This window comes from Netta rufina (assembly GCF_964035555.1).
Source record: "Netta rufina genome assembly, chromosome: W".
Taxonomy (NCBI): domain Eukaryota; kingdom Metazoa; phylum Chordata; class Aves; order Anseriformes; family Anatidae; genus Netta; species Netta rufina.
The window spans coordinates 1,483,972-1,506,614 of record NC_140139.1 but is presented as its reverse complement, the minus strand read 5'-3'; the positions used below and the strand labels follow the sequence as shown (position 1 = coordinate 1,506,614).

General features: G+C 44.4%; 1 protein-coding gene across 1 annotated transcript in view; it reads left to right on the top strand.

Annotated features, from left to right (window-relative positions):
* Positions 1-22,643, top strand: part of DCC (DCC netrin 1 receptor) — a gene marked incomplete at both ends in the record, with an annotated part of 357,065 nt that overhangs the window by 242,335 nt on the left and 92,087 nt on the right. The window contains 3 exons of the mRNA XM_084304310.1: positions 4,414-4,562; positions 5,041-5,179; positions 10,690-10,739. Coding sequence (XP_084160436.1) covers positions 4,414-4,562; positions 5,041-5,179; positions 10,690-10,739 — 338 coding nt within the window. The remainder of the gene's footprint in view (positions 1-4,413; positions 4,563-5,040; positions 5,180-10,689; positions 10,740-22,643) is intronic.

Genomic DNA, 22,643 nt, shown 5'->3' with positions numbered 1-22,643 from the left:
ATAACGGTTTCTGTTGGGTGAAACCCAAAGCTTCAGGTGTTCCTCTTAGCAGGAGGTTTTAAAATGGGATTAAAACATCAATTTAAATATAGGGTGAGTAGAGGAAGAGTAGGAAAAAGACTGGAGGCTCATGGTTCACAGGAAATTATGAAGCTGTCGTCTTCATACAAATAGTCAACAAAATGCTGGCTGTATTTTGAAGTATTTTTTTGATTGTTTTCCTTTTTCATTGCCCTAATGAACCGATATATTTCATCCTGTCATCCTGCATGTAAAGCTCATGAAAAGCTTACACTGAAGTCATGTGAAAGCCGCTGAGAAATATTTCGGAAATGCATTTTTCTGTTTTGGAAATATTACCGGGTGTTTCAGCGCCATGGCAATATTTTGTTTCGTTTTCCTTGCGAGAAGCGAAAGCTGTCACCGCGTCTTCCCAATGTTTTGATTTCTCTGAAAACCATGTTTACCCAAAATAATCCAGCTCAGTGAAAATACTCCAAGGGCTCTAAACGAGAAGAAGGATTCTCCATGGCCGAGGTCTCTCTACACGGCATGCTCCCTGCCTTTTGTGGTTCATGGAGGTTGTTGGTATGAAGAAGAACCCACCAGTTGTCATCTAATCATTTATTTTCATATATAATAAGCTTCTCTGCCTAGAAGCAAGTCGTAATTTTGCTCCAAATCTGCTGAGACACACTATGCCAAGTGACATACTTCTCTTTGACTGATTTGCGGAGAAGGAGCAGAGAATTTTTATCTTTATTTCATCTGGACTTTTCTTCCTGCCCCAGAAATCTTGCAGTCTAAAGAGGTAAGATAAAGAATGGGTAGGAGATATATTATTATGCCACTTTATGGGCAGGAAAATGAAGCATAAAAGCATTAAATTATTTATCCAAGCTCCCTCTGGAAGCCTGAGCCAGAGCCAGGATTGCCGTAACCTATCTTTCTGGGCAGTTTCTCAAAATAAAAGGTTGAATTTTGGGCCCTGTTGAAGTCAATAGGAGTTGCTTTTGATTTCTGCGGATGCTATCATTCCCCTTAAGTGCATAGCGGGGCCTCCAGCTGAACGCTCCTCCATTCAGAAGGGTTTTCCTTCCAGTTTTCAGACCTCGGAACAAAAGCGGGGCATGTTTGGACACCCAGAAACACATTTTGTAACAAAAGCATGTTTTCTAAATTAATTTATCTCACTGACTGCAGGCTGTTACTTGGTTGATGGCGTTATTTTAGTCTGTGTTTTTGTATCCCATATTTCTTTGGGTTTCTTATTTACAGTAGTGATCTCTTGATAAGTTTTAACTCATGGAGAGATGTTTTCCCCAGTATAAACCAGCTTCTTCCTCTGCACAAGGGCTCGTGGCTCTCCTGCAGAAGCATCCAGCCTCTTAAAACAAGGTCTTCTCTTATTTATTTCCATGGGACTAAGTAAGGAAAAACATCTTTTAGGTTCCCTCTGGTTTAATTATCTCTTCTCATAGGGTTTTAATGAATGACAGAGCATCCCATGGCACTTAGACATCCCATGCAGGTGGTTTAGAAATAAAACATTGGTGATTGCTCCCTTACAACTCATCTGAGGGTGCTTGTAATGGTCAGGAAGCACCGAAATCTGAGAGTTTGTATGGGAAGAGTGGAAATAATGATGAGTTCCTAGGTCTGTCACCTAACCCTTCTCACTGAACATGTCCTAAAGAACAAACGCGCTGTGAATCTCATCCTGCTTTTCCTCTAACATGTTGTCGTCTGTGAGAATCCAGCAAAGTTACTGCATGAGCAGTAAAAAGAAAAAGAAAATTGCTGATCTGCAACAAGGGAAAGCAAGCCAAGAAGTTTTTACAAAAGGATTGTTCATTGCAACTTGAGTTTTACTCCACTAAGGAATGATACTTGTGAAATCCCAATGAAGAGAATAGAAGTTGGCTCGGGCTGTGGCAGCAAAGGTCAAGATCTCTGGGACCAGAGAGAGAAAGAGGGAGGAAAAAATAAATAAAACAAGCAGGACTGTGAGCTTTCAGCTTGTATTTGGGGGATTCGACTTGAAGGTGATGTTTAGGGCTCTACTTTCTCGTCCCAAGGCTGCCGTGCGTAATTCTGCATCAATACTTAGAGCTCAAGGCTGGAGCCCACCAGTAGCTCCAAAAGAAGTTCAATATCATCTTCTAGACCTCAAACCAATGGTCTTGGGGGTTACTACTTGATCCTGTACCTGCCAGAGGGCTCCTTGAGGAGTTCAGCTGCTCTTCTCTCCGATCTCCAGTGGGACCCGGGCATGAGCCCAAAAATTCAGGTCTGAGAGGGATATTAAACATGTTTAGGCAGTTGCCAAGCAATTTTTGACGTAGCTGCCCACATTCCTATTTTAGGCACTGGTATCTTTCCTGGATCTTAATAACTATTATCATCAAAATTTTAAGCGAATGACAGCAAAGAGGAAAACTGTGCAAGAGAAGCGAAGGCTCCTGAGAGCAGAAATTGGATTCAAGAAGCAGTTGACTGTAAAAGGGATACCAGCTCTTTCTGACCCTACAACAAAGCAGGGTCACTAGAGGTCTGAAAGCCTACAAGTGGCCAAGACTGCTAGTGTCCCTCCCCGAGCTCTGAAGTCCTCTTCAGCTCCCCCAGCATTTCTGACCCCAAAAACGAGCCACATTGACTGAGCTTTGCAATTGTAGGTATGCCTCTGAGTGTCATTTCTCCTGCCAGAGGATTCCAGCTCACCCCACATGAGTGGGGTTTCAGCAGCCGGGCCGGGACGTGGATGTGCAGCACTTGTGCTCTGTAGGATGGGAGGAGGGATGGAGTTACGGCCCTTCTCCGGAGGCACTCAAAGTATTGCCAAGTGCACATGAACTATTTGCTTTATTATGGACTCCTGAATGGGAGCAATTCCCCCAAATAACCCCAAAACTGGCAGTCGGGAGAGCAGCAGCAAAATCGTTCCAAGCAGTTGTTGTAGCTCGTGTTTATGAAAAAGTCTGAGCTACTGAACCCATCTTTTATGGGAGCAGGAGGGCATTCTCAGAGAAACAGTGCTTTTGGAAATATATTGAAGTGTTTACGTGGAACTCATGGTAACAGAAAATATGCTGTTCCTCTGCCAGCCCTCCTTGCTTTCTTCTTTTTTTTTTCAGAGAAAGGACGCTGTTAGTTGTAAAAGACCAACTTCAGAAGAAATACGATTTAATGTCTCATTTTAATGGGACGTAAAGCGGTTCTAGAGCCTCTCTGCTACTTAGCAAAATCAGAATTTAGGAAAAGATTGAAAACCTAATGCCAATTTTCTCCAGATGACTGCTTGTCGGAAGGGATCAGGGAAGATTACGAAATGCTTTGTGTGCGCTGCAAATATCGAGACCTTAAGCACGTTACAACGCCTGTCAGAAACATGAGATGGAATGAAAAGGGAAAGCCGGGGGAAGAAAATACAAAATATTTCAAATGTTAACATTTAAAGCTGGAATTGCATGTGATCAAAGGCGTGCGGGTGCCGTGCCGTGCGCACAATAGCCGGGGAGTTTATTTTGTGCTACAGCACGTGCTCTGTTGAAAGTAAAAAGATGCTATTTGGTGCTGAAGGTGTTCAGCAGTAACCTCCTGCTCGACCTTTGCATTTTGGCCATGATTATCGCTCGTTTTTCTTCCGATTTTGCTGGAGTTCAAGGTGAAGGCACAGATAAACTGGAGGGATTCTCTCCTCAAAACCTTCCTTCGCCACTGGGGTTTGGTCCAACGGAGACCCGCTGTGGTTGATGTTCAGGAGGAGGACTGCTGGTGCTTGTAGGAGTTTATTAGGATTTTCAGCTCTTTTGTTTTAAGAACTAATTCAAGCTGAGTGTGATGTAGTTAATGTGCCATAATTTGCATGCAGAGAGAAATTGGAGCACTTTAAGAGACAGTCTGCATAACAAAAGGTGACCCGCTATTGTTCCTTGAACAATGGCAAGGGATTGTTTGGGGTTGGCATTTGAGGACTTCTGTGTTTCTTCACCCACCACAATCTGGTGTTAAGGCACACTTTGCATTTCAAATGATCTCTATTTAGAGCTAAAACTATTGCAAACTTCTACAGTTACCAGCTTAAATGAATTAAATATCAGTTTCAAGGACCAGGTATTTCAACACTTTGATTGTCATTATTTGTGTCAACACTTATATTGTCATTATTCGTCAAATATTGTCATTATGTGTTTGTGCCCAGCCAGGCCAGACCCGTGGGCTCCTGTCCGTGGGGCTGCTCTGGGTGTCTTCCCTCACCTGCATGAACATTGTCACCTTGTTCTGGTGTTATTTTCCGTGGGTTTGGCCTCCCTTTCATCTCTGTCTGTCTAAGTTTTGAGGGTCACGCCGCCTGTGGGGGCTGAGAGCAGCACGGGAGCGGAGATCTCACTCGGTCCTTTCCTTCCCGTGCAGTGCAAGTGCCAGGGCCGGTGGAAAACCTGCGGGCTGTGTCCACTTCACCTACCTCCATCCTCGTGTCCTGGGATCCCCCTGCCTACGCCAACGGCCCCGTGCAAGGCTACAGGCTCTTCTGTACGGAGACAGCAACGGGAAGGGAGCAGGTGAGTGGGAAAGGGGGCATTCAGCTTGGGCTGCAAAAGCTGTTTCGTGCTGGTGAAATCCCTCTTCTGTTTGCTCTGCAATTTCAACAAAATGTTAAATCCTGTTTAAAGACCCATTAGAATTCCCCCTTTACATTGTGCTAAGCCATCAAGATGTTGGTAGCAGGTTGTACGTGTGATCGTTGTAGAATACATGGGTTTAGTTGCTTCGTGTAACTTCTTCCAGGTTTATTGTAGGAGGGTAAAATAATGCAAATCCAGCCTAGAAATGGCACATCCTCTCACCAGACTGACAGCTGCTCGTAGTAAAAATTCCTGTTGCGGATGAATGTCTGTAACAACCTATTCTGCTAAAATTTGCCCTTTATTCCATCTTAAATAAGGGTTTAGCTTCTCAAAGAGCAGCATATTGGTCCCCAAACTGCTCACCCCTGTTCGCGTTGCTCCTGGTGACCTCTTGCTGTCTGTGTGTGCTCAGAACGTGGAGGTGGAGGGGCTCTCCTACCGGCTCGAGGGGCTGAAGAAGTTCACCGAGTACACCCTGCGCTTCCTGGCCTACAACCGCTACGGCCCCGGCGTCTCCACCGAGGATGTCACCATCACCACGCTTTCGGATGGTAAGTGGAGAAGGAAAGACCAAATGGGTTGCTGGGTTGAGGTCGTGATGCTTTTTTCCTCTACGTTGAGGAAGAAACAGTAATGAAGCAATTTGGTTATTCAGTGTGCCGGACGGAAACCAGAGATTCATAACCTGCCTGCAGTGCTCCGAGCTAATGCTCATCTCCAGGGATAATTGGTTCACTTCATTATACCTACATCTAATAATGAGGATGCTGCACGGCTCTATTTTCTCTCTAAGTCGAGAACAGGTGTGGATACCCTGTAGCTATTTCATTACAATGGCATTGGAGGACACAACTGCCTGCCTTTTCCTTGCATGTTATGTGGTGGGGCAGCAGATGTGCCCGTGCTTCACCCTCTGCTTGGTCACAGCAGCTTCCTTGTCATCCTCCCCAAGCTCCCGGGACACACAAGGGAGGTACATCAAGTCGGGTTTTGCATTAGGAAGCACTTAGTTGTGTTGGCCAACACAGAATTTACACCTGCTTTACTCCTCTTGAAGACACTGAGTCTGATTCGTGGACCTAGCCAAAGCAGGAGTTACAAAGTCACTTATATCAAAGTCACTTTGGCCACAAAGGTGTAAAAACATAAAAAAGACCAAAAAAAAAAATCGGTGGGGTGGGTGCATGCAAAGCCCAAGAAGGATCTCCATCAGGTTGACTTTTCCAAATAGATATTTTTGCTGCCAGGCAGTTCTCTCTGGTTTTAGGAGGAAATACAGCCCTTACGGTTAAAAGAGAATAGCTGATACTTGCTGGGGGAAGGAGGAATAAATGAAGGGGAGAAGAGAGCCCGGAAAGCAGAAGAGAGAGCAGAGACGGGAGGGTGCCGGTGCTTCAGGAACAGTTCCCCACTGAGCCCCACAGCCGGAGGGATTTTTCTCCATGCCAACGCTTTGTTTAAAGATGATCCAAGAGGTGTCAACCGAGCTTTTGTGGTGAAATTTATAAATGGTTTAAGTTCTGATAACAATTCTGACAACTTATTTTTCACCCGTGCTGCTAAAGGAAGGTAGGGGAGTTCCAGTTGGCTTGCCCTGGGGTTGGATCACTAACTCAAGGTCATCTTTGTGGAAAAATGTTTATATTTACCACTTTCTACCTAATTTTATTACAAATGCCGTATCTCTTCCTGGTTATCCTACCCAAACCAGCTGAAAAATTTAGTCTGAGGTTAGGAGTGGCGATTTTCTGTCTGTCTGGCGAACTCCTTTGCTTCTGAATGCTTCTCCACAGCTGAGCAGCTGAAAAAATCAATACGAGTTTCTGGGCAGCAGGAGCAGAAGCTGTATAAACCCTGGAGAAAAACAGCAGATGAGGGGGATATCGTGCTCTGGAGAAGCTCCTGCATTTCTTTCAGGTGGCTGCAGCACAGTCCCCAGGCCACGCAGGTGACAAGGTGTAGGGGAAACCCCAAGCAAATGCTATTTTAATCTGCCTTACTCCAGGCTCTGTCTTCAGTGGGATCCATCCACGAGCCCCCAGCTCGTTTGGCACCGTTATTTTATATTTGACACCTCTGCACTATTTTTTCAAGTGCTGCTTCTGTCTCCCCGGTTAATTCAGTTTCCCCTGTTAATACGGGCTGGATCTTGGCAGAATAAATTACTTCACACTTATAATTATAAAAACAAAAGGAAAACAAGTGAAAAATGAATATTTTGCATAATGTATGCAGATTTAATTCACGCCGTGAAGTGTAGAACTGCGGCCCTGTACTCCACTTTGGTTTTAAATGTCATCATAAGTGAGAAAGGGAAAAGATTGTTATTCATGAGGCTGGAAATTATCCTCTGCAAGTGTTTCAAACGCTTCACCTGTCTGCGAACAAAAATCACTGCTAAAGAGGAGGCTCTTCCTGGGCTCTTTCTCTACCAATAACTCATCCTCGATATCCAGATGACATTTGAAACCTGGGGTATCCCAGGGTAATTGCACTTAAGCAAGAATCTGTTAATTCTGGTTTTGTTTTAAAGCTTTTCCCACAAAACAAACCCCCTTCTCAGGAGTGGATGTGCAGAAAGGGGGAAAAAAAAGGGTTTGGAGCAGGTATAAAAGAAGAGAAAATGCCTCCAGGATTTCTTTTCATCCTTCTTACTGTGGTAGTCGCAGCATCTCATTGTACGGAAGGAGACGAGGGAATGGAGAGCACGAGTCCAAACCTTCCTGCAATTCCTTCTTTTATGGTTCAAAAAAAAAAAAAAAAAAAGACCTTTCCCAGGGTTAAGGCCTTTTCTGCCCCATAAAACAGCAAGAAATAACTTGTGTGCAGCTATCAACCTACAGAGAGGAGAGGAGAAGCCATTAATCCATCCTGGTTTATTGGTGAGCGATAAAAGGAGGAGAAAGCCCGCAGTTCCCCATATCCACATCACTTTCTAAAACAGTGTTAGTTTCTGCTCCCCACTCACTGGTAGAGAAGTCTTTGGGATTGGGCTGCTTCCTTTCATCTTGTAAAAGGACCAGAATCGTTTTTAAGCCTTCTTTCCTCTTGGGAAAGCGAGTGTGCTTGCTCAAGTTATTTTTTCCATCCCAGTCCTTGGCTGTACAGCGTATGATACGGTCTGTAGCTTCACCACAAGAAAAAAAAAGCCCGTGCCGTTGGATCCTGCACATCTGTATGCAGACATTTCCTCTGAAGCTCTGGGATGTAATCTATTATCTGAGAAAAAAACCTCAGTCAAAGGAACTGAGTGTGGCAACCCCGCTGCAGGAGCTATGGACCCCAGACAGGATTCACCAGATCAAGGAGCAGACTGTATCTTCAGTGCTGCTGAGTTTTCTGTTTAAAATACAGCTCCGATAAGGTTTGGCCGAGCCGTGTGGCATCTCAGAAACGCTCCGAGCTATCGTGCTCGTGAATTTATCAAAACGCATTTAATCCCGGCAATTGGCAGCCGGTCTTCTTTCATGCTTCCCGAATACTTGGTTTAAACATAATTTATAGCCCAGGCTTCCTGGAGGGGTTCTGGATGGATGCCCCAAGCCCATCATGATCAGGAGGCATTTGGACAATGCCCTCATCGATTTTCGCTGGCCCTAAAGTGACCACTCATCAAGTCCACCCATGGACTTGACGAGCTTTGAAGGGCTCTTCCAACTGAACCATTCTTTTTCTTCTTCTTATTATTATTATTTCTACCAGTTAGAAGTACCAAAACTCAGTGCCTTGCATATAAATGTTCTTCCCATCACCAGCAGTGAGGCTCATCTCACCCAGCTTCGTGCCAAGACGAAGGGGCTGAATTTATCCCTGGATGCATCCGTCTCTGCTTATCGCGTATCGATGAAATGAGTTCTGCCCTAATTTCTCATGGCATCACCAAGCTGGGAATAATCCACAAAAGTTTTACCAGGTGCATCCGATTGCTTTATGTGATCAAGAAGAAAAAGCAGAGGACGTAATTGTAATCTCTCCAGCGCTTGGTTTGCCAGGGGAATTGGTTGTGCAACCCCAGACATTAAATCGGGGTCTCCCATTTAGTAAAGCAGAAAGCTCAGAGTGGAAAACAAGGAATGAAGACGCCCAGCATTGCCGTGGAAGGGATTGAGTTCGATGCTGGGTCAGGGCTGGATTTATTTCTCTTATTGATCAAAGATCTGGCAGGAAAGATAAAGCGTGCATCAATTATGTACGAGTGCAACAAAATTGGGTAATATGACAAGTGTTCACCAAAGAGAAATAATCAGAAAAATAAAGACAAACAAATAATGGAAAAGGAAAAATGAAGATAAGTTTATCTGGTAGGAGAATAATGCGTAGCGGCCATAAAACATAAAAGTCAGCAACGAAGAGGAAAGGTGGCTCAGCCACCCTTTGCTGTGCCATCACAGCTGCTCACTTTGCTGTACCATTGCCCCCAGACAATGAATTTTCAGGCTATTGTGATTCAAATGCATATTTTTTTTTTTAAATTTTTATGCTCCACGGAGCCTTCCTAAATCCAACGGTATCAGAGCGGGACTTTGCTGGCAGCAGGACCCTCCTGGTTAGCTGTTGTTGCTTTTCCTCTTATTTCCCATTATTTTGTTATTGGCCCTGGCAAATGACTTAGCTCTGGCTGACTCAAATCCTTCCTGCAGGATCAATCCTGTGCACTGAGGATGCTTCAAGGTGGTCCCCATCGTGCCCTCGGTATAATACGTTGGCTTTCACCCATTCATTCTCTCCTCAGTCCCAGAAGTTTTGGCCAAAGCAAGTTACAAAATGAGTCATGTCCACATTTTGCTTGGTGCTAAAGGTGCCACTCTCCTCCATTTTTCACTGAAGATGAACATTATGTCCCCTTTCTACATGGCTTCCAGCTCACAGGTCTATTAAATTATTAAATTATTCCCTATTAAATTATTCCCTACAACCAGAAGTCTTTCTCCCATTCAGGTAGCTGTCGACAATAAACCAAACACTTCTTAACGCCGTTTAAATAAACAAAATTAATTCATTCGATCTCTGAGATGCTTCAGGTCTGAGATCATTGGTGTAGATCTTTGCTGAACCAATTTAAACACGGGCAGCTGAAACAATAATTTTGCCCGAGTGCTCTTGTTAACGTCACATAAAAATGGTTTAAAGAGCACAGCTTTGGCTTGATGTATTCATAACTGTACACTGAAAAATCATTTTCTCTCATTTGCCCTAATGCATCAGGCTGCCAACTCTTCTTAAATTGGGTATTTACCGTGGGCCTTTTTCAGTTCTTTTTTTTTGCAAATTCAGGGCCAACTTAGGCAGGCAATATTTCTCTAGAAGGGAAATAAAGCTTGAGGTGCGTGTCAGGGAGCTGATGCATCACAACTAAGAACATATTTGTAAAGCTCTTGGCTCCTCAGCAGTTGAATTAATATTGGCCATCTGCTGGAGGAATGAATATACATTTGAACCGGTCTTGTACGAGCAGATTGGAAAGAGATATATGCAGAGTGGAAAACAGGAAGAAATTTGTCAGGAAATAGTTGGTTGCGGATGACCTGAATGGCTGTTTTGTCACATTGCAGCCTTAATGGAAAACGCTGCTTTTTAAGTAATATCTGGAGAAAAAATGCCCTTTTTCCCTCCTAGCATCCTTCTAAAAGCGAGGTAGAAGTGAGAGGGGCGTCCGGTCAGTCTGCGTGTGATGCGTCCTCAAAATGCACTTACCTTGATGAATAAATACCAGAAAAAATTCTGCCCTGCTCCTACCCTTTTTCGACCGAGATGCTAACAAAGAAATGAATTCAAGTAGTCGGTGTCACTGCAGGGAACCCGCTGAATGGCTGTTTAAAGGGTTTGCTAATAGGTCTATCACAAACGAGAAGGAATGAGCAGATGCAGTTGGTTTTTTCTCTCCCTAGGGGACCTCTGAAGTGCCACCTGGATGATGTGCATGCTTGTGAGCAGATTATAAACCACATGGAAAAAAACACGCTCCTTTTTGTCCGACGGGAGAAATATTGGGTGTAGCTTGTTGGGATTTGGCTATTGATGGCACCTTGTCCCACTTCACTCTGTTTCTCTTCCCTTACAGTGCCCAGCGCCATGCCCCAGAACGTCTCCTTGGAAGTGGTCAACTCCAGGGTAAGTCTGCCCGTGCTCAGCATCTCGTGGCCGGTGATCCTGTGTGCAGGTATCCCTGCTTTTGGTAGGCTCTGCATCTCCACCATCTGCATCTCATCCCTCCTCTGCGGCTGAATTTGATTTTGGGAGGCGTTCCGCTGTTCCTTTCCACAGTGCCAAATGCCACCTATGCCCCTAAACTTCTTAATTAGGAAAAAAAAGCCCTCCTACAGCATCAGTCCAGTAGAGGTGGGTGGTAGTCGATGAATGAGATTATCCTGGGGTGCTGTTGATGCCAAGAATCAAGGAGGAATTTGCTCCTCTGTGGCTTTTTGGGTGTTATTCTGGTGTACTTGGAGCTGTGTTACTGAGCATCATTAAGGAATGTGGTTCGCTGAGTAGAAGTGTGTCTACCAAAAGGTTTTCTGTTCCCCCTGGGCAATCCCTCCTTGGGATTGCCATTGCAACTTGTCCTGTGTCACTGTAAAGGGCAAAAAAGGTCAGGGTGGCCATACCTGAAAGGATCAAAATAACGTTTTTGTGATCTTAAGGAGTTCAGTGAGGATTTATTTTTGCTTTCTTGCATGCTTACCCGTGTGCATTGACTCACACAAAAGCGTCTCGGGTGAAATCTCATTAGAAGAAAAACTCAGTGTTGTTTTTTTAAAACATTTCCATGCCATATTTCAGCATTGGCATGAGGAGACAGAAACAAAGGCAAGAAAAAACTCGTATATTACTAACTGAAAATCAGTGAATCGTAGCAAAACCGTGAACAAAACCATGTATTCTGATATCTTGGAGGTTCATGTGAGAAAAAGATAAAAGGCAATAAGGCGCTGTGGTATTTTCCTATGCAAAATGGAGCTGTGTGTGACCAGCAATGTGAATAATTTTATAAAACAGCTTTGTCTAATGTATAAATAGGATTCAAAAAGTGAATTTTGATCCTGCTGCAGAGCCACGGCACCTCGGAGCTTTCCTGCTGTGCAGGTCCCGCACGGATTCTCCTGTCCTGTAACAAGTTTACCAATGCTGTAGGTTTTCCCTATGAGGGGACACCAAATGGGTCATTCTCAACCCAACTCCTTCTTTCTCCATGTCATATTCAGCCCTGTGAGACTTCATGGCATTTAAGGGAAGTGGGGAGAAGCATCAAAAATATATTGGTGAGCTCCTCAGGTGGACACACCACATATTGCCATGCATGTGGGAATGAAAAGCCTCATTTCCTTTCAAGATCTCATTAAAATAAGACCTGAAACACCCCAAAAATGTTCAAAAGAGAAGCGGTGATTTTTTTTCAGAGAGGCTTCAGCAACAGGAGTGCCACTTCAACTGAGGAGAGAACAGCAGAAGCTGTTCCCTGATTGCAGATTAACGTCTGTAATCGATGTAACTGTGGCATGATTAAATAGAAAAATCTCTGGGAATAACGAGAAGCAGAGCTGGTCCTGAGGGAAAGGAGGGGTGGGGAAGAAATATCTTACTGATGGGGTTATACGCACCACGTGCAGGTAGGTCTGTTGTCGTTGTGCTTATTCCGATGAGCACATCTCAATTTTCTTCGGAAGCGTTCATTTGTTTCATTTCAATGCCGTAATTCCCTTCTTAGAAAAACCTGTACCATTTCCATGATGGAGTGGGCTAATATTCTTTCGTAAGATAATATTGTACATAATAGGTGTTAATTGCGCTTCGTGCTTGATGAGTGCTACTTCTGAATGCGTTCGGAGAGATGGGTGAGATTGCTCCTTTTTATTTACTCCTCACATTTACCGGCACTGCAGAAGCTCTTGTTTTGGAGCTCATTTCATTGATTTTCACTGGCTCGTTAGGACATTGCAAAGCTCAAATTTCAGCATGCGAAAGAAAGGTGCAATTCCCACCCATCTGTGTCTTATCAGCACGTCCCCTAGGACGTTATCTTCACCACATCCATTTGCACAGCTGCCCAAAAGCAGGAGCCCAAAGCTCACTGACTAGGGTAAACTGCAATTTAAGGAACATTTATAGGATCTCCGATCCATCGGGACCACTGAGTACCTGTCAGGCTGATCTTCTTCTTCCCTGCTTGCTTTCATGACATCAAACCTTCTGGATCTTTATTTATTTATTTCAAAATTCCCTCTGCTGCAGTTACTTTCGTCTTACAAGCAGTGCCCAAAGGGCATTGTTGTCTTGGCGCATCTTGTTCCAAAGCTTCGTGTTTACTTTTTCCTTCCTTACTCTCAAGGTAAAATGTCACCGAGCAGTTGATCATGGTTAGTGACCTTTTAGGCTGAGCATTTCCATTTTGAAGCACTTTGAACAAAAATAGAAAATAAGACCCGGGTTACGACGCTGCATGGGATGGGGCACGGATGCTCCCACCTTGGGATGTATTATTGGGTTATTTGCACTTACAGGTAGAGTTATTTTGTACAGGTGGGGTAAAAGAGTCAGCCGTGAGCCTCTGCTCCAAAATTCATCCTCTGCTCAGGAGATCTATGGCTTTCCAAAGCACCCACTGTTAATGGAGAGTATCAGTTTTAAAGGCTCGCAGGCTGGCACCTGTGTAAAAAGGTGTTTGAAGGGTGTATCGTGGATCTTTACTGGAAAGAAAAAGTGATGTGGAATTGTTCTGCACTCTCCTGGACCGCATCCTGCAGGTAGGGACGATGTAGGGAAGTGCCCGTACCCATGTACCACATAAAATCCTTGTAAGATGGGAGTAGAGTTGAAATATCTACATCTAGGCAACCAGAAACAGCAAATATAGCAGAAATGAGCTAAGCTCACTAAATCTCAAGGAATAAAAAGTTTTCTTTCAAGCAGAACCATCTTCAAAGATCGTGCCCTGAAATGCTATTTCCCTTTTTTTTTTTTTAATGTGACTCCTAACGAGGCGAAGTACGCAGTTTCTCACCTTTGTAAAAGGTTGTGATAACCCAGCCTCCTGTTGCACTTCTGCAGTCTTTGTCTTGCCCGTCTTCTTGTTTTTCTTCTCTTGGCAGCCCTTGCTGAGAATTAATTCAATTAAACGCTTAAAAAGCACGGACTGATGCAATCAAAACAAATAACCAGCCGTCATGGTTTGCTAACCGGGTTTGAGCCGTGCACAGAAGTAGACCCAAGACTTTGCTTTGGTCGTTTGCAGAATTGTTTAAATTTTTATCTCCGGTTTAATAAGATTTCTGTCTCACTGCTATTTTTCTTTGGTGCTGGCAGATCTATTAATTTAATAACATGACGGAGACGGCCAAGCAAATGGAAGATGCTCGACGTGAATTACTATTACCGTGATTATTGCTTAATATTGATGGGGCTCTGGGACTGGAGACCTCAGTCAGATCAGAATTGATAACGGTGAGGACTGGGACAGAAATACAGTTCCCTGCCTAAAAGAGATTTCACTGTAAATCGCAACGCAGACGTGGCTGAGACAATTAAGAGGAGAATTTGATCTGAGAAACCGGCGAAAGGCACGGGGGCTCGTAGTCACCGCTGGCTGGTTATTAGAAATAACCACTGCTGGCCTCTTCGTAGCGAGCAACCAAGAGTCATTTCAGGAAGAAATCTTCCTTCAAAGCTTTCTACATAATTCCCGATTTTCTTTTCCTATGAATTAATTATGTGTAGCGTTCAGTTTGGCCAAAAGAAAGAGCAGTGATGGGAAGGATACGCACGTAGGTGTGCATATGTCTGTTGCCATTAAATTCCGGGCGTGAACCTAATTCAACATGAAAGCTGAAAATGCCCTTTTTTGCCCTCTTTTTTTACTAACGTGTGGCTTGTTCCTAATAAGAGACTCATTTCTAGTTTATTTCGTTTGAAAATAGCCTTCTTTGCTAAGGAGAAGGACGCGTCCAACGCTTAATAGAGTTTTGTCAAAGAAATACCTGCACCTACAGCTTCTCCTTCTAGAAAAAACACTGAGCACATTGTTCAAAAACAATGGGACAATTACCAAACCTTCATCAGCAGAGGTCAAAGAAGGGGACCGTTTCCACAGCAGGCGGCTGGAAAACAAAAAAAGTCCAAGACTTGCAGTTTCAAGCTAAACAAATTGCCAACCTTTTTGTCTTCTAAAAGAAAACCTTTCTGTAAAAAAAAAAACTTGTTAAAGAGGACAAGTGTGATCCCAAAGCACTGCTTGAAGTCGCTATTTTGCGCCGTGTTTCATTTCGTTGACAAAACGGACCCACGGAGCAGCAGTGGAGGGAGAGTGCAGGTGAGGACATCACAAAAAGTGCCCAGAAAGTCACCTTTAAAACACTATTTTATATAAAACTCCCATCAATTATCCTGTAGAAGAGGCTTTGTATGGAAACCTGGCGTGAAGATTAGGAGAATACTAACAAATCTCTTTTTTCTATCGTTTCATGGGTGCGCATCTTTGTCTTTATAAATAAAAAGTTCATTGTCGTCATGCCCTGTAATGTTTGCTACCCAACATCTCTGACATTTATGAGGTTTTTGGAAGTGCCATAAATAAACTGGGGGAAGAAGATTCTTCATTGTCTTCATCACTGGCTCGCGGTAGGAAAACAGAGGCTTTTGTTTCAAATTTAACAAAGGAGAATTTGGCTTAAGCGAGTGCTAGCCGTGGGTTGTACCCTTGAATACCACATTTGCAGCTCTTTCCTATTATCCTTAGCTCGTTACGCTGAATAATTGTGTTGTTTAACATTCACCGAGCAAAACTCTTCCCTGCTTCTTGCCTCATGTGGTCAATTATTCCTAGCAAAATCTTTGTAATACGCAACACCTTGAACTCTCTGCAGCTATGGCGAGCGTCTCTTGCTGTCAAAAGGGGTAGGCTGGCGGGTAGCAGGACCTCCGCCCTGAACAAATCATTTAATTTCACACTGCTTAAGCACCTCGCAACCGTGGCTTCTGGAGATGCTGCATATTCATGGCCACTTGGACCCGCTCAGGGCTGCAGGGTGGTGTTGAAGTTGGACAAAAATGGGGACAAAAATTGCCTGATTTTAGAGTAAATCTGGCTGTGGGGTTGCGGAGGGATGTCCAGGGGGCTGCGGTGCTGGACCCCGATGGCTGAGCTGGATTCGTGGCTGAGCCTGATGTTGTGATGAGCCCAGACAAGGGCACAATGCGGTCAGCATCCCATCAGCGAGTTCCGTTTTTAATTGTCTTCAAACTCATTAACATTTTGTAATGGAGAACGGCGCCTAAGGTGCTGAGTGCCACTAAATGTCCTAATAGATGGATCCTTCTGGGCTACCTGTACTTTTTCTATCAGATTGATTTTTTTATGCAGTTTTTCTGTCCCTTTTCTGAATTATTTTATGCAAAGGACTTAGACAATCGAAGTTAGGCATCCGACTGCCTGCTCTTGTATGGGATGCTTTACGTTAACCTGGGACCTAAAGAAAACAAACCTCGTGTCTGAAGTTTGCCATCACCTACACAGAGGTTTGCTGCTCAACTGGAATCTTAAATGATGTTGAAGGGTCTCCAAACTAACGTCATCACCAAACTATCAGCTCTTCAGCAACCTGTGGCACAAAGCTTTCTTTATTTTTAGGGTAAGATGTTACTCGTTCCTCTCCTCCTCACTCCGATTTTGATCCCCAAATTGTTTTCTGCTGCTGCGGAGGAGGATGCAGACTGGAAGACACTTGCCTTGGGATGCTCCGTGACACGCCGGAGCCAGATGCTTCCACTGGAAAAAAAAAAATATATACTTTTTTCTTTCCTTAGCATCTGGGTCTAAAGGCTGCTTTGCGCTGCAGACAAGCGGTGCACAGCCCCGGAGATCAACCATTCTGTCAGGCTGCATTTAGCTCAGCTGCTTAAAATTGCTCTGCTGCTAAACGTACATTAAAATGTGCCATAAATGCATCCAAAGCTTCGCAGGAATTGTTGCTGAGCTGTACATCACGCCTGTGCAGCGCCGCGGGCTCCCTGAAGGATGAGGATGGATTGGGCCCTTTATGACGAAGCAATAGCAAGCAAGGATGTTTCTTTTAAGGCTGGACAGACTGTTTCAAGTAGGTGCCATCTATCCTGCTTAGAGCCTTTCATCATCATATGTCAGACATTTAGCTGGCACGGGAGGCATTTTTCTCCCAAACGAGCATGGTAATTATCCATTTTCTTGCCAACTAAGCTTAAATCTACCTAAGAAAGCAGCAGGGTGCGCAAGGTGCTGGCAAGGGGACGTTGCTGTCCCCCGTCCTGCTTGGATGCTGAGCATCCTTCCCGGGTATCGACTCGCTGAGAGCACTGCTACCAAAATACGAACAAAATTGCTAATTGAGGCACTTCTGCATACCGAAACTGTCCTTCTGGTGGTGGTTTTGGGGGAAAATCAAGGTGATAGAGCTAAGCCAGACAGTCAAACAAACTGCCATCCCCCAAACCTCTCCTTCCAGCAGGGATGATGGCTGAATCGATGAGTATAAAAAAATCAGGAGAAGCTTTCCTCTGCTAACTCTATCGCACTGCCTGGTGACGTTTCTGTACGGCAAGGCTGAAGAGCCAGCAGGGTGGTTAAGCTGAATTTTAACATGATATTTGCCAAGTGTGAAAAACGTGGTAATTTCTGTAATTAGCTAATGTTTGTAAAGCACCGTGGAGGCTGAAACTCTTCAGATATATGTAAATGTTATGGCAGCAGGGAAAGATGAGCTGCGTATACTGGAAAGTGAGATTGGAGGAAAGATAAAATTGTTTTTTCTTCTCTTGCCAGATGGAGCAACGTAGGGTAAAATAGCATTGTTTCTGAAACTATGATGAACGTTCAGAGAATTTATCCAAGTTGGGAAAGTAAATATGAATGATGTCCAGGAGCATCTCGTGTCGGAATCGATACTGAGTGGTTTAAAAGAAGCAAAGGTAAAATCAAAGTGACTGTCGCCACTATTTAGTGAAGTGTCCTCTAGAAACAATGCTAGTAACCTTTAAAGATACTACTTAAGGAGAAGACCGTCGAGCAAGAGATCTTTAACCTTTAAATGTATTACTTATTAGGGAAGGATAGAAACAAGCTCTGAGCTTAACCTTTAAGAGCAGAAAAGTTTCTGATGGCTCGTGGATCAATACTTTCTCTTAATATTAATTATCCGCATTTCTGAGACCAGAACTGTTTGGGGGTCATTCTCTCCGTAAATATCCCTTGAACTAATGAAGCTGGAAGATGTGTCATTATCAGGGAAGCACTGTAATTGTGGCCGTCAAAATACTTGCGTGGCACAAGTTCCAAGAGCTTTTTCCAGCTATTTATCTTGAGTAGTGTGAGAACTGAAGAGCATCGTCCCCGTCTGATACCTTGCCGCTGAGCGCACAGAAACTCTCAAAGGTTACGGTGTCAAACCTGGGCAGGTTCATTATGTTATGGGATTTGATTAAACCTTGTTCGAGGTGATGAATGTTCCGGCCACCTTTTCATTTAGGATAAATTTAGCGGTACTATTAAGCCACTTAATGCAGCAGGCAACACGCCGAGCGGGAGCTCTGGGCAGTTATCTCTTAATGATAAAGACTCGGCGCCTGCCGAACGGTGCAGCATGCGAGGCTTACCCAGAGACCAATAAACCAAATTAACGAGCTATGACACTGATTAGTAGAGCTCTGTGTTCCTGGGTATCTCTGAGAGAAGCCATAAAGAGCTGGGGAAGGAGAAAGGCAAGGTTGCGGGTGGCCACAGGGAGCCGATACCGACTGCTGCCATGCCCCGGCACGATGGGACCTATGGAGAAGGAGCCAAAATATTTGTAGGCTCCTGTCCCTGTGCAGGAAAACATAAACTCTGCTTGGCTTTGGAAAGAAAGATCCCAGCTTAAAACACCCATCTCCCTTCTAATATGAGCAATATTTGAAGCATTATCGTGGTAATGCTTTGCGCTTCCGCACGTGCAACTTTTGAAGCTTTTAGCTCTGTTCCGGGATGAGGTTGGTTTCATGCAGTCCATCTTCACCTAAAGTGCGTGATGTCTTTACACGGCGTTTTATCTTTTTATATTTAACTCTACATCTATGGTTTGGACGTGCTTAAGAACCATGGTATGAAGAAGGCACTAATATTAAATAAAAACCAAGAAGAACAGACTTCGTTTCTAAATTTTGAGCAAAAAATAAGTTGCAGGATATTAAAAAAAAATAAAAAAATCAGTGATTTTGCTGAATCATGAATATTTCAGTTGACTTTTTTTTTTTTTTTTTAACTTCTGTATAATCTGGTAAAGGACTGGGGAGAGGTACTCTCAATGCTCTGTGCGGTTGTGCCTAACGTCAATGCAGGTTGAAAAATCAGCCCATGGCATATGACATGCACAGAGCGATGGATTCAGTCAAAGGAGATTGGTTTTTATTATTTATTTATTATTTTTTTATTTATTGAGGTGTGTACAGCTGTATTTACCTTTGGTTTAGGGTGGTGCTAAACAGTAATTTTCCCCGCGGGCGCCGACCTGCTATGACCAAGCACTTGGCCATCAAATGCTGCAACCAAAGTGAAAAGACAAAGGGTGTTTAATGCACACTGAAAGAAGGAAGTTACCTGCTTTGCATTTCTAGCAGGAAAAAAGACTCCTGACCTGTAATATTTCCTTTGGATGAGTGACTGAACGATGGTTTTCTTCCAAATCGGAGATTTACACAGTGAAACCCCAGCCTTGAAAAGCTCCCTCCCGTTTCTCTTTGTGCAAAGCCCCACGTTGACTCATCGGGCTGGAAAGAAGAAACAGAAAGAGAAGATTTCTCCAAAAAACGCTGTGATGATGGCGAGGGTGAGCCAGAGATCGAGGGGCTGGTTCACACTCATGTGCTTCCCAGGCACTAAGCCTGCTCTCCGCTTGTTCTAATATTTGCTTTTTCCCTTAAGAGATCCTTATCCTTTAGCAATTAGGCAGCGAGGCTGACAAAATAATTTATAATCACACCAGCCAAAGCAGCACAAATCTGTTCCTAAATATATTTCCCCTTAATTTGATGTGTTGGGGTAAACAGTCGGTGCATTTATAAACACGTTCCTTGCAAATTGCTGGCGTCGCGGTAGTCCTGATAAGCACAGCATTGTTTTTTAATACCAGAGGAAACATCTGAATGTGGCAGAGCTGCTTGCAAAAAAAAAAAAAAATCAAAACTTAATAGAAAGAGGGGATGCTTTGGGTTGAGAACTGGCAGGTCTGTGCTTTAATCCCCGCTGGTTTATGGAGCAGAGGTTTTAATTCTGTGGGTTTGCTCCAGCTGTCTGTGGCAGTGCCCTACTTTCTGTTCCCCAACTTCGTAGCTTGCTGAAGCCCGATTTCATTTTGACGTTACGTAAGCGTCTTCAAAATATGTTTTTCAGTTTTCTGATCGCCAGTACGATTTGGCCTCGAATTAGGGATTTCAGGGCCTTCCAGAATCGCACGTTGGAGCCAGCAAGTGCGATAATTTCCAAGTTTCTCCTCTATTCCTCCTATTCACTGAGAACAAGATGGTTCAAAGCGCTCATTCTGCCTAGGAGCACAACGATATTTATATTATTTCTGTTATTTCTGTTATTTACTGTGCCCTGATGGGAGCCAGCTGCACGGGGTACGCGGTGCCAAAGCCCCAAACCATGGGCATTGCTGGGCAGAAACCAGATTATCCAAATTTTCACCATCAAAATGCTTCCATGCTTGTTCAATAAGAAGCAGACGTAATCCTAGGTGACCCGTAGGTTGAATTTCTCTCAGCCTTTTAGCGTGTAGCAGGGAATCCCAAAGTACCGTTTTGTTCCCATCTCTTGAATGAGCCGGAGGAAACAAGCCAGTTCCTTGTCCGCGAGCAGACAGGAAGACAAATTGCTCGCTGTAAATAATTCACTCATCTCCAATTCTGCCTCGCTCTGTTTTAATTTTGCAGCGCTGCCAGATTGCATCGCACGTGGCTTTCTGTGGTTTTCTTTGTTATTTAGTCCTCCGTGCTCTAATGCCTCTCCTGGAATTGTTTTGACTGGGGAACATCTTGCAATTAAAAAAAAAAATAAAAATAAATAAATAAAGTAAAAGAAAAGAACCGCAGGGTTGTAAAAGGGAGTAGCAGTGCTGTTGGAGCTGAAGACACAAATAATGCAGAGAAGGCGAACCCGGGCAAGTCCAAGTGGGAGAAACACGCTGGAGGAGGTGAGGAGCAGCATCCAGCGCTGTGTGAACTCGCTGAGAGCAAAGTAAGGATGCTTTGGGTATGGGGTGTGAGGGTCTGTGCCGCAGGATTTGTGCTACAGCATCGGGAGGTGGGCAGTGTGATCCCAGAGCATCGCAGATCCTGGGTGAGCAGGATGAGAAGCAGCATCGAGAGCAGGGGTTTCACCTGTTTTGAGAGCAAAGACGGGTTAATGAAAGCTGTAAGGTTCATGTACATAAATGCAAGGGCATTCAACCTCCGTAGAGATGCTGTCAGACATAAAGTTGTGGTTTTGGTGAAGCGTGAGCCTCCTTGAAACTCCTGCACCCACGTGAGAGCTCAGCGGTCCTTCATTTAATGATGGAAACTTCCCACCTGGAAATCATTCCTTTTACTTTCCGCTGTCCTCAACCCATCGATAAGCAGCCTGGGGCTGCTGAAGTGGTCTCCCTTTTCATAAATCTTCATCTTCGAGAAGCTGGAAGAGGGGAATGACATTTTTTTATGACAATATTCAGACCGTGAAGCAGGACCAAGCTCGCTCCTCAGCTCCATGCCTCCTCTCATCCCCTACCAGCCGCCAGGCAATGACAGTCCACGGCGGTGTCTGTACAGTGGCGTTTTATTATTATTTGCATGTCAGACAGTCCCCAGGCGCTGCTGCCTGTCCTCAGCATCTCATCCTGCAGCCGCCAGGAGCCGTGCAGCTCTTTAGCACAGCCTGCTCCCATCCCACGGCACCGATACGATTCCCTGCGCAGCCACACACCACTTCAACAATCAATTTTGGGGGAGCAAATAAACAGAGCGAGAAATTACTGATAGCATTTCAGGTGTAATAGAGAGCCTCCTAAGCTGGCTCCGAGTGCGAGGCTTCCTTTTCATCCCCGTGTCCCCAAACACCTCTTCTGCACGTTTTCTTTCAGCAGCCAGCCAGGGTTGGCTTGCCTGAGCTTTGGATGCCACCGGTGTTTTTGGCCCTGTGGCTTTTTTGGAGGGGGAATGCATAAATAAATGCATAAATACATCCCCTGCTTTTTATTCCAAGAGGCAGGTTTGTGCAAGAAATAGCTCTAATCCTCTAAATCATTATTCACAGGATGCATCCAGGGGCTCATGAGTTATTTCCATTTAATTGTGCCATCTAGCAGCCGACCTTTGATGAACTCCCCTAAAACAGCCAGGTTTCCTCTCTGAAAGGGGGCACCCCAAAGTAGCAGAGCTTAATCTTCCCCACTCGAGTGGAAGAAGGGGATAACGTCATCTCTTCCACGGGAGTGCTGTGAAAATAAACGGGTAAATGAACGTATAAATTCATTTCATCGGCGTTTGCAAGTTGCTGGTGCCGTGGAAAGCCCAGGAGGAAAACTGGGGAGCTCTGTCTCCTGATTGGGACAAAAAAAAGAAGCAGTGGAAATTTCTCGTTGACATTTTTGGAGCCTTTTCGCCCAAGGCTGATGTCTTCCCCAGTCCCACAGGTAATTCGGTCCCCCAGGTCCCACTGCTTCAGCATCCTTCGGTTCAGAGGTTTCGCTGCCTTTGCTCGAGGAGTCGTTGCTCCTCCAGTGACTCCAGCATCAAACATGTTGCTTTTAACCAAAAACCTCACGCTTTTTGCTTGCTCTCTGTTTCTTTACCCACTATTTAACCGTAACTGCTCCCCCCAATATCCCGCAAGAAACTTTAGTCGATCTCCTGCATATTCATGAGTTTATTTTCAGCACGGGTTTTCTGCAGCTCCGCTTAAGTGTTCATTATATCCAGCATCCCTACTGAAGTTTTCTGAAATTTCCAGCTGTTTAAAAACCTCGTCGGAGCTACTAC